Genomic DNA, 11,806 nt, shown 5'->3' on the forward strand with positions numbered 1-11,806 from the left:
CTGTTTCTTTCTCTGTGTCCAGCTGCTGCAGTCCACCCCCATGCCTCAGCCTATACCGAGGGCCTCAGGAATACCTCTAATGGACAGGTGCCCGGCACTCCCACCGCAAGGTGCCATTTTAGCATTTTAGTGCCCGTCGCCATGCTTGGGTGCCACCTCGCAGCTGGCACCCCGAGCGTTTAGAGTCACTTTCGCTTAGGCACACCCTGCCTAACGACTCAATTCATTATCAGCGGTGGGCGGGCGAGAGTGTGCACTGAGCTAACGAGAAATCGAAACAAATCGGCAAGCCAGATCAATTAAAGGCGATGCTTTCCGCCCTGTAATTGCAGATGTGATTTGTGCAGATAAGGGAAGGGGGGGGGGGATAAAAGTGCTTGCCGTTCCCCTGGTGAGCGTTCCTAATTCACCATTAAACATCCATTTGAAAGCCACCTGCCTGCCGGGTCCCTGCCTACGAGTGGCACCCCTGTCCTTACGTAAACAGGACTGAGTGGCGCGGCGACGCAGTGTCAACATCTGTGCCGTTACCCACAAATGGTTTTCACTTCATTTCAGGCCACTGGTGACATCTAAAGCATCTCTGACAGAGCTTGGGATCGCGGCATGCCTATAGTCTGGGCTTGTGGTAATAGCAAATGGCATATGGTAATATAATACATAATGCATGTTTGGTGTTTTCAGATGGGGGTTGTAATATGAAAGCTCTGGAGGGTCCCCGAGTTAGGAACTCTCTCTTTTGTAGGGGCTGTGTGGAACTGGAATGACAATACAGATATGACAGCCATGTCAAAGATTTTGCCAACACACGTTTAGACAGACCACTGTATAATGTTATGATAAATATTTCCCTGTCTGTGATTCGCCCTAAATGGTGGCATGCTGTCAAACTAATTCAACCTGGGAGAACCCCTTAAGAACAAGCACCTGTAAGATTAAAAAGAAAATCAGGACTGTATCTCACTGCAGTTTTGAGATTAGATTAAGGATTTATAGTTTGGGCTTTGAATTGAATTGATAGCATGTGGTATAGATCAAATATGGCATCTTGGGATAAATATTCTGATCTATGATCTTCACTCTATGGGGAATCCAGGTATCTGGGAAACATGAGGGGAAAAAACAGGATAATCCACAGTGCCACCTGCTCTCGTGTGCGCTGTGGGCTGATGGATTTCAGAGTCCGAGTCCTGGGGATGATTATCGGCCCACTCTGTCTGATGCTGCGAGCCACCAACCGAGCGCCTGAATGAGAAGAGAAATAGTGTCTGACCTCTGCTCTTTTTACGCTCAGCAGGGGGCCTCGGGGTGGACCATACATCACACTCCACTTCAACAACAAACTATACCCAGGAGACCATGGCGGCGTGGGCTTATGGGCAGCGGCGTGTGCTCTTCCACATGAGTTACGTTGCATGTTGTCATAGATGGATTTTTAGGAGAAACAAAATCTCTCTCCACATCACTGCACACCCCTCTGTTTCAGCGGAGAGCTTCATGTTAGTTTCATAGGGTCAGTGTTTGAGCTTAAACTGGGGCTGTCTCTCTGATCCTGAAAAAAGGGTTATCAGATGACCCATCTGGGAACTTTATATTCAATGTAAGGAAAATAAAAACAATATTTGAAGTCCTTTATTTTGCCCCCAAAAGAACTGCTCCACACAGCCTATTAGTAATTCCCATTGTGTATGTTTATGGAGAATATTCAGATGAAGGCTATCCATCAGAAAGCTGTCAACATGTTCATGCTTTTGAAGATTGTTATGTTTCCTTTCACCTTGTTTGGTTCCAGCTGAGTTCTTCTTAGGCCTTCTTTCTAAAGTCCAAATATCTGTCTAGTCCCTGTAGTCCTGTGCTGCCCCTTACCAACGTCTGTGAAAAGACCATAAGAATATTTAACATTTCAATAGTTAGCTAGAAGGAAATTGAACCCAGCAGGAACAACTGAGGGGAACACACACTGACTGTTGAAAAGCATCTCTTTTTCTTCATTTTACATAACGCACATCTTTTTTTCAGTGCTGCAGACTCAAGCATTCCTAGAGGCCCATAACGATGGCCGTGGTGGCACTCACACATTCTCCGATGTGAAGTAGTCGCTTCGCACTTCTCTCTCCCATCTCACTGGCTGAGCCCATGGGGCAGACCAGGGCACAGACACTCAGGCCCTTTGGTGTCTGGAGGAAGGAAACCATTACAGGCCTCCCCCCCGCTCGGCGCGAAAAGAGAAGGGGGGGGGGGGCACCACGCGGAGAGAGGCTGGGTCTCCGGCAGGGGGGAGAGATCCCAGACTTCTGACTTGACATGGGGGAAACTTGAAACCTGGGAAATTAAGCAAGAAAGAGAAACTTCCTCGCTGTACTGTTCCCGGCGGGGCAGAACGGCTGAATTTCAATGCAAATCAGCACAGTGCAGGGAATGCACATATGCACACCGGGCCGGGCCATATGGAGAAGTACATGAGAAGGATTACTTTATGCACACACACATACAAAATTGCAATGCATATTAGTGAATGTAGACTGCTTTAGGTCAATTCTGTGATATTGTGTTACAGTTTTTCTGTGTGTGTGTGTGTGTGTGTTTGTGTATCTATAGAAATTTCGTATAAGTATGTCTTACAGTCTTAATCACCATGCTTTGATACACCTAGAATGTGCGTTCCTGAGGCTTTGATATGCATACTCATGCACGCCTGCTGCTGGGAACCTGCAACCGATAAGAGTAAAGCATCCGAGATTTCCAAAAAAAAAAAAAAAAAAAGAATTACTCAACCAGCGTGTCTGTATGCACCATGTGCGCGACTAACTCATCCTAAACTCCTAACGCGCAGCGTGCGGAGCATGGAAGACTTGCTTCAACACCCCAGTTGCCAGAGGGCCAGACTGCGAGGGCAAGGGCTGAGAATAGTTCAGACGCTCGCACGTTCGAGACGAGACCTCGGATCTACAAAAGTCGCCGAATGTTAATCAGTATTTGCTTTCTGTGGCGGGCTAAGCCAGCCTTCGCAATGTGGCAATAATTAACACCAACTGGAGAGGATGGCAATGACCTGCAGCTTGACTATAAATCTGCCATATGGTGTGTGTGTGTGTGTGTTTGTGTGTGTGTGTCCAAGTGTATGCAAGTGCGCTTAGGTTTGTGTGTGAGTGTGCATGTGTATGTGTATGGGTGATACTTGCATTTGGGGGAAGACAACAACAGTGTGTGATTAAAAGGATCAGTGATGGTGAAAATGGTCAGGCACATGTGGATGTGCACGGGTAGGTGTGCATGCGTGTGCATTTCCATGTGCACGCCTGCCAATCTGCAAGTGAATATCATGTGCATACATACACGCGTGTAAGTGTGAGTGTGTGTGTGTGTGTGTGTTTGTGTGTGTGTATGTGTGTGTGTGTGTGTGTGTGTGTGTGTGTGTGTGTGTGTGTGTGTGTGTGTTATTCCCCTCTCATGTTGCAGCCTTTATCACCATGCTTTGATACACAGGCCCTAATGACTGAAACTGAATAGTGGGATTAGCACACGATGCATAATAACCGTCTAGTGTTCAGCACTTCTGAGCAAGGTTTGGGGAACAATTACCAGCAATTAAAGCACTGCCAGTTATTCAAAGAGATAATTATGTCCTCTGTGTATTGCACCAATTAACTACTTTTATTTCTCAAAAACTCGGCCCAGTCGTAAGTGACACATTTCTGAAAGCTATGGATGGATAAGTGCATCTGATCGCAATTATGCGTTGGGTAATTATTGCTAGAGCGTGTTGTGTGCCGTAATCTGTGCAAGGTTTTTCACTGAACTATTTCACTTTTCACAGGCAAAATATGCACACCTGAATCCCGGTGCTTGCAGACTCTGAAATGAAGGGCAAAGGCCATGTTGCGATGGGTTGGAGGGAAAAAAAGGACCTTTTATCTCCTAATTCCCACTTTATCGCTTATCTCTACATCAGTGAGCTGCTAGTGGTATGGCATTTCAGTGGAGAGGGCCTTACATTTTTTGTCCTCCCTATCAGGGAGGGATTGAAGTTCTGCCGGCTGATCGGAATCAGATGCTCCGCATGAATGATGATTGTGTTTCTGATGACCCCCAACATGAGAATCAAATCATCTGCTGTCGTGTGGCCCGCATAGAAGTAAAGGGCTGTTTGTTTGTGCGTGTGCGTGTGCGTGTGCATGTGTGTGTGTGTGTGTGTGTGTGTGCATACGCCTTTGAGTCTGAGTATACTGTGTGTCTTCTAACTTCCATTCATGCACACACACACACACGTGTTTAGTACTGCAATGTTCCACATTTATAATATGTGATCTTTCTCACTCACTCAGGGGCAAAATTATTTTTCTGAGCTGTGTCATTTTGCATGGTATCTGAATACGAGGATCGCCCAGAGACACCACATTACCCAATGCAATGCATTTGCATTAACCACTGACTAGTGCCCAGCAACAGTGTTGTTTACAACAGTAAACCCACCTCTTCCCCACACTGGTGGTTCTGTCTGTTAAATAGCTGACTAGAACACTTGTGCCGGTAGTTCATTAACAGTCCGGGGGCCTTTTTGTCGCTGCTTTGGAGCTTCCGGAGGACTACTGGAATGGTAGGACGACCTTTAACCTCCTAGTACTGCTGACAGATTTGCCTTACTGTCACCTCCACTCTGCCTGTTCTTCTAACAGGTTTATGTGTCACTTCACCCTCAGGCTCTTCTGCTTTGACACTTCTCAAAGTGACGCTTGGGTGAATCAACATGCCTGTGAGCTTCTCAACAACAACCTCAGTGCTGCTTTGTCTCTCAGTGGCTCAGTGTCTTATACAAATGAATGGGTTTTTGGATGGATATGAATGTTCAAATTCTTCTCTCTGCTTAGTTGTGATGAAATAAATGTTTATGTTTTCTGTACAAATGGTACGTACTGTATATGTACAATTTATGATGTATATTAATAGGTAAGTGTGTGTGTGTGTGTGTGTGTGTGTGTGTGTGTGCACACGCCTTTGTGTAGACATGAAGGAGCTGCAGGCCCTGATGTGATAGATAGATAGATAGATCAATCGATCGATCTCTGGCGGGCGTTCTGGAGGTGAGGTACCCAATGGACAGCTGCTCTCTGCTGGCCATGAGCCACAACAGGGCAACGGGCCTCTGGGACACGAGCCGGACTGTCTGGCCTCTCTCTTAAACCCACACAGGTATGGATGGGCCCTGTGTCTGGCTACATCCTGCTCCGATGACACTGTCCGCTGTTCATGATCAAGCCTGTTTTGTTTTGTTTTGTTTTAAGGAGACAAAAGGTTTATGGATGTAGATAAAATTATGGATTTAAAATGGATACAATTTTCATTATTATTTCTATTATTATTATTATTATTATTATTATTATTATGTTTTTTTATTATTGCAGTTGCATTGTTGCCTATGTTAAAAGCAAAGAATACTGATATCAGTTTTATAAAGATTCCAATATTATCAGAAAAAGAATAGGAACATACTACCAGATAACACCTGACTTCATAATAACAGTTTGAAATATTAGTGCAAAAAAAAAAATACAGATTTGTCATGGGGGTAACACCCCATTTCATGCTGTCACTTAGATCCTCCTCCCCTTAAATGATTACAGTTAAAGGTCATGACTAAACATCTCAAACATCTCATATACAAAACCACGAATAATCTTTCGCATGGTCGCCACTCTATATTTGTGCCATTATTCCATCAAAGTTCGAAAGCTTAACCTAAATTCTTAGGATGACTGCTCTCTCTGACCAACAAAACTCTCTGCATGTTTATCCAAGAGATGGCGCTAAAGAGACATGGGGCAAAGTCACAAACAACATCTGCTTTTTGTAACGTGATTTATGCTACAGAATCTGTTGAACACAAGGGCAAGATATCCAAGCAATCTTCCATTTTTTGTCTAATTAAGTTCATGTCTAAGTATGTCTATTTTTCTTTAGGCCTTTCAGCCGTGCACAATGCAGTATCTTAAATTCCCAATATCAAAAGTATCTATCTATCTATCTATCTATCTATCTATCAAATAAGTTTAGGCTATAGTTTGGTGCCTAATTTAGTCACGCATGATTTCTTGTCCTTACCTTTTTAGGCCTAAGTAAATGATAGGCCTACTTAAAAAAGTTCAGTTAGATAATAATTTTCACAATGCTATCGAAAGGCACACAATCCCGTGTGTGTGTGTGTGTGTGTGTGTGTGTGTGTGTGTGTGTGTGTGTGTGTGTGTGTGTCCCACAAAAAGGAGTAGCCTTATTCGTTAATTTGCCCATAGAACCACAGATTGCTGTTATGTTGATATCATTGATTAATAATGTATATAAGCTAAACAGTAAAGACATGGAAACATCCATCTCATGCTAAGAGGTTGGCTGGCAGATTATTTCAAAATTAATTTAAATGGGGGGGGGGGGGGGTATAGACTAGGCCTTGCTATAGACTACAGCCTGGCTATCGCAAAAAAGAAAGAAAGAAAGAAAGAAAGAAAGAAAGACTTACAGAATAGCATGCAGCTTTCGATCATTTAGGCCTAATCAATTGAAAAAAAAAATTCAAGTTGGTTACATCGTTAGGCTAAGTCTCCTCCTTATTTACTGAAACAAATAGCATACCTTTTAAAATTAAAATTTCATACTGCGCAATCTGGGCGCTACAGCAGGGTTTTTCTTTTTTGGGGCTGCGTTTTCCCCTTCTTCGAGGTCACATTCTGCGTTTTTATTGATAAGGCCACGGGTAAAACAGATGCATGGGCCTAATCTTTTAGCACAGGTTGAATTCAGTTGCCAAGCAACCAGTGTCTGGTAAATCATCCGCGAAATTTAAATCTGTAAGAGAGGGGACCTACGTTTGGCTGAATAGTCACCAAGACAATAGCTCGTGGGGAAAAAATAAACTTCTAATCCATGGGCCAAGAAACCTGCACTGGAAGGTTGTGCCAGTTCTACACCTCTGCGAGGACATGTATCCTTAGAAGAGTAAGGTCTGTGCAAAATAAAAACAGCGACTCCATATGTAGCTTGTTGTCATGTGTCCTAGGCCACAGCCTTCTACCATTAACAACAAGACAATGTTGGCAATTTGATGCAGGCGATTTGAGCGATGTACATTTTGGCCCACACTACAATCTGATGGTGTGATCTCGGTCATCTTGCACTCTTTCTGCTACGTGGCCTGCATACGAATCTCCATGCATACAAATTCCCTTCTGCTCACAAGCATGCTCCCACTGGCCTTCATGTGACGTCACCTTGAGTGAAGGTGGAACATTTGATTGCAGAGAATGCCAAGGCAGTGTACGATCCTTCATGTTTGTGAAGCTTGCATAAAATAAAACCCAAACCCTGCCGTTTACAAAGAAGTAATTACTTTCATTTAATAAAAAGCCTCCCTCTGCACAGATAGGCTACTATGGCTAACACAAGCTAAATATTCGATATTGAACTAAATATTTAGGTCTAAGTTTCCTAAAGTATAATCATGCAGCAGTAACCCAGCATGACAATTAGTGAATGCCCCAAACAAACACTAGCCCAGGCAAAGCGAAATTAATGAAATAAAGATTAAGTTCAGAATACTATAAACCATACCGACTGTCCATGATATTAACCTTTTCAATATATGAAACACTGCAATATATGAAATGAGGTATAGGTTTATATTATAAGCTTTCTTCAGTGTTATAATCGACAGGTTAACCTCAATATTTCCAGCCTATGCAGGTTATACTGTGTAGGCCTATTTGTAATGAGAACGAAGTGAATTATGTGATGTGTATGAGTTTACAAAAACATTGCAGTCACAATATTCCTCGTTATATTATGGGTTTGATTGACCTATTATTTTATATGGATAATGTAGGCTAAATATTGCCAATGATTACACATTCACCAGCTGTATTTTCCTCTCACATGAACCCTTTCAGAAATGCTAACATTTTTCTTTCAGCAGTTTCCTCTAGGCCACAAACTTTAATGCCAGGAAAGCAAAAAGTGTTTTTTTCTGACATGCCTTGCCTGGGAAGGTCAAATGCAGCATTTCACAGCATCTCAAAACAATTCAAGCTTATTTCAGACATGAAAGCATAGCCACTTGCGAAACAGTCTTTGTGGTTATGATGGTTCATCAAAAACAGCCAAAATAGGACTAGATGCAAGACGTGCGTTCACAACACTCAGAACACATACTCGGAGAATATTACGTAATTTAAGTACAAACCAATTTATTTTTTTCCTCAGTCATTTTGGACGGAATCACAACTAAAATTAAATTACATCCACAACAAAATAAACCTTTCTTTAACAGCGATCAATGTCACCTTTGTCCTTTTATGCCCTTTTCAAAATAATTATAATAATTAATATCAGAACCAGAATAAAGACAGTGGGCCTACAATGAAATGAACAGAAGTTAATATCTATAAAAAGAGGGGAAATGATACACATATCTGCTAAAGATAAATGTCAGGAAAACATTAATTACAGCTCGCAATATTTAAATTCGATTAAAATAGTCAAACCCTTTCAATTAAAATATAAAGCACATAACCCCAATCAACATGTGACCATGATAATCAATATTGCTGGATTTACAATTACCAAAAAAGACAGAAATTATAAAAAAATACTGCAAGGAAAGGGCAGTAAAGTGGAAAAAGCCACAACCTTTCAGCTAAAGCTGGTGTATGGATCAACGGGAGAAGAAAAAAATTCTAAGTGCAATTTCAAAATGAATAATTTCGCCATTTTTTCTTCTTCTGTTTTTTTTAATCCATTCACGTAAATTTGGTCCACAAAACACTACAAAATACAAAAGGGGGGCTATCTTTGGGGTCAGGTGAGGATGCAGAGTTATTTTGGGGGAAAGGGGGGGGGGGTGGAGAGGTGGTCAAGCCTCTGTTCCCTTTTGTCAAAATGTTAAACGTCAGTCTGTCAAACACTGAGGTGTTCAGAAATCCTTTGTGGTCAACACTGATGATTGATCCCATTCGTCTTCAAAACTTCTCAAATAAAACAATCCAACTTTGGACAACAAAGGGGAGCAGTCCGTGTTTGTTTTTCGCTTTTCGTGAGATGATTTGATTGTGTTGTCAATGCGCCAAAATTACCTGACGGAGAGAGCGCGTCGCTGTCACCCTCTGGTCGTCGTGCTCATCGTTCAAACTTGCATCTTTTAAGTAATCTACTAAAAAAGTTCCCTGAAAGACAGAGCACAGAGAGTCATGGGTGTTAGAGACATTTGATCCTGAAAACGTAGGGCGGTGTTTTAGACGGGATTGAGCTGGGGTACTTCATGTATATAGTTTCTTTTGGGGAAAAATATCAAATGCCAGTATGGTTCTATTTGATATCACAGTATCAAAAATATGGGATATAATACTATCTTGTACGATTATGGTCCAATTGAGTATATTTGCACCAATTTTTTTTTTTTTTTTAAGTTTTTTTTATGTCTCACTGAACATACGTTTGCAGTCCATGGACGGAGGCGGTGTGTCTGCACTCACGTTGCCGACCTGAGAGTAAACGTCCTCTGGTGTCTGGGGCACTCCAGGAGGCGTCATCCTCTTCTCCTTTTGCCTCCGGTTGCAGAACCAGACCCGAACCACCTCCTTCTCCAGCTGCAGGTTGTCTGCCAGAGAGGTGATCTCTTGGGCTGAGGGTTTGGGGCACTTCAGGAAGTGGCTTTCCAGGGCCCCTTTAACACTCACTTCAATGGATGTGCGCTTCTTCCGTTTCCTCCCTTGCGCTGCGATTTTGTCAATGCTCGTTGGACTACCGGTCGTAGAGTCGGCCTCCTCCAGCCACTTGTTTAGCAGCGGCTTCAGCTTGCACATGTTCTTGAAACTCAGCTGCAGCGCCTCAAACCGACATATTGTGGTCTGAGAGAAGACGTTCCCATAGAGAGTGCCAAGCGCTAAACCGACGTCAGCTTGCGTAAAACCCAGTTTAATACGGCGCTGTTTGAACTGCTTGGCAAATTGTTCCAAATCATCTGAGGTCGGCGTATCTTCGTCCGAGTGGGAGTCGTGGCTGCTCACCCCACTGTGATGCTGGTGATGATGATGGTGGGGGTGCTGGTGGTGGTGGTGATGGTGATGGTTGCCATGATCCATCTCTGGAGTGTCCCCTCGCACCAAACTTGGGTGCACCAAACTCCCCGGCGCGTTCAGCATGCCGTTGACGGTGAATCCCCCGGGCTGCGAATAAATAAGAGACTGCTGGGATGGCTGTTGTCCTCCGGTGATGGTTGGAATGTGAGCGGCACTGGTGCCACCCCACGCCCCTTGGTGCGTCTGATGAGCTCCCAGGTGGGGTGGTCTGTGGTGCAACGCACCGCTGCTGTGCAAGTCCTCTCTGCTTGAATTGTTTTTGACGTCTTGCTGCTGGGGACTGCCCGCCATCCCAACGGGGCTTGATGACCACGGCGAAGCGGCCTCTGCAGCTGCCACGGCAGCCGCTGCTGCAGCCGCGGCGGCGTGAGGCAACGATGTCACCCACTGGTGGGCATGACTGAGCATGTGTCCGCCGTTGCTTGACGCCATGGCACCCTGCATGAAGTCGCTCTGCACCATCTTCGGTTCGCCTCGGTATCCGCCAGACACAGAGGTAACTGCAACACTGCCCGGCTGCATACCACTGCCTAGCGACTCAGAGTGAACAATCGAACCTGACGACAGAATACTATTGCTGGCTAGATAGGGGTTGGAAGCCGCAGTGGCCATCCCCTTGACCACTTTAAATTGGTATTCCCCCTACCTTGCAGCCTATCGTCGTAACTTTTTTGTGTTCACAAGCAGCCAAGTTCAATTTCATGAATTATTCAAACAAGTTTGGGCGGTATCTCGCTTGGTTCCAAATTAAACTCAGAAAAGAGATGATTTAACAAAATTATCCATGGACAACGTCCGGTCACATGCAAGTTTCGACACACACTGTAAATAGTTGAAAAATGTTTAACACTATAAATCCATAATAGCAAAAATGAATTGCGTGAAATACGGTCATCACTTGACAGGATACAAGTGACAGGAAACAATTATCTTTCTCGAAAAAAAATATAGCATCTCATTCGATAAAGTTCGGTGTTCCATAAACTTCTCTCAGCAGTTCAGGGTTTTCAGTTCCTCCTGGAAAGCACATCGCCCCGTTCATGCCCAGTGAAAGAGACATGTCAGAAGCGCATTGTTATTCCTTTGTAAAGTTGTGGTTGGGATGCTTCCGCTGTGGTTTTCTGGTGGAGCTGCCTCCTTGCGGCTTTTCTTCTCTTGCTTCAGTAAAGTCGCCTCAGAATTTGTTATCGACAGGTTCAATACAACCCTTTATTTACGGGCACGTTGTTATTGCCCACTGTCGCTCTTTCTCCTTCCCTCTCTTTCCCTGTTATAGTTAGGGCTGTCCCTCCCTCTCAGATAGAAAGCACACGAATGTTTATCTTCGCTCGGGCGTGCGCACACCATCTACATCTTTCATCCAATTACGATGCGGAGCCTAATGCAGGACAGCTGCTGATTGGCTACCTTCTCAACGACGGGCAGCTGCTTAACAGCACGGCACAGGAAAGGCTTTCTCGCTTCACACACAACAATTATAATTTATTTGGAATTAACCGTTGAGCTGTAATTTTAATGTATAAAGACAGAACGTTTGTGCAATTGAGACAACGATGCTATTGCTTTGTCACAAATAAAAAAAAATGATAACCCCTATGTATTAATTTATTGTGATAAAAAAGATAATTCATGTGAACACACTCAGCTAAATATTACATGAATTACGCACTTGAAAGACAAATGTA

General features: G+C 43.7%; 1 protein-coding gene across 2 annotated transcripts; it reads right to left on the bottom strand.

The window, feature by feature from the left end:
- Window positions 1-9,098: 9,098 nt before the first annotated feature.
- Window positions 9,099-10,733, bottom strand: pou3f3a (POU class 3 homeobox 3a). Of its 2 annotated transcripts, none has more exons than XM_076262715.1 (2): window positions 9,516-10,733; window positions 9,099-9,206 (listed from the first exon to the last, which is right to left on the bottom strand). In XM_076262715.1, exons 1-2 carry the CDS (start codon window positions 10,731-10,733, stop codon window positions 9,099-9,101), a joined length of 1,326 nt encoding a protein of 441 aa, XP_076118830.1. The 2 variants fall into 2 exon arrangements, with proteins under 2 accessions (XP_076118830.1, XP_076118831.1); XM_076262716.1 differs by having other exon boundaries at window positions 9,160-9,206; window positions 9,476-10,733.
- Window positions 10,734-11,806: the final 1,073 nt, after the last annotated feature.

This window comes from Alosa pseudoharengus, unplaced genomic scaffold (genome assembly GCF_046254945.1).
Source record: "Alosa pseudoharengus isolate Yale_2024_CS ecotype anadromous, Long Island Sound unplaced genomic scaffold, YU_APseudo_1.1 YU_APseudo_1.1_scf_3, whole genome shotgun sequence".
NCBI classification, from domain to species: domain Eukaryota; kingdom Metazoa; phylum Chordata; class Actinopteri; order Clupeiformes; family Clupeidae; genus Alosa; species Alosa pseudoharengus.

Coding starts and splice junctions, on each gene's coding strand:
- pou3f3a (XM_076262715.1), bottom strand. CDS start 10,733: ATGGCCACTGCGGCTTCCAACCCCTATCTAGCCAGCAATAGTATTCTG. Junction 9,207..9,515: donor TTTACTCTCAGGTCGGCAAC/GTGAGTGCAGAC, acceptor TCTGTCTTTCAG/GGAACTTTTTTAGTAGATTA.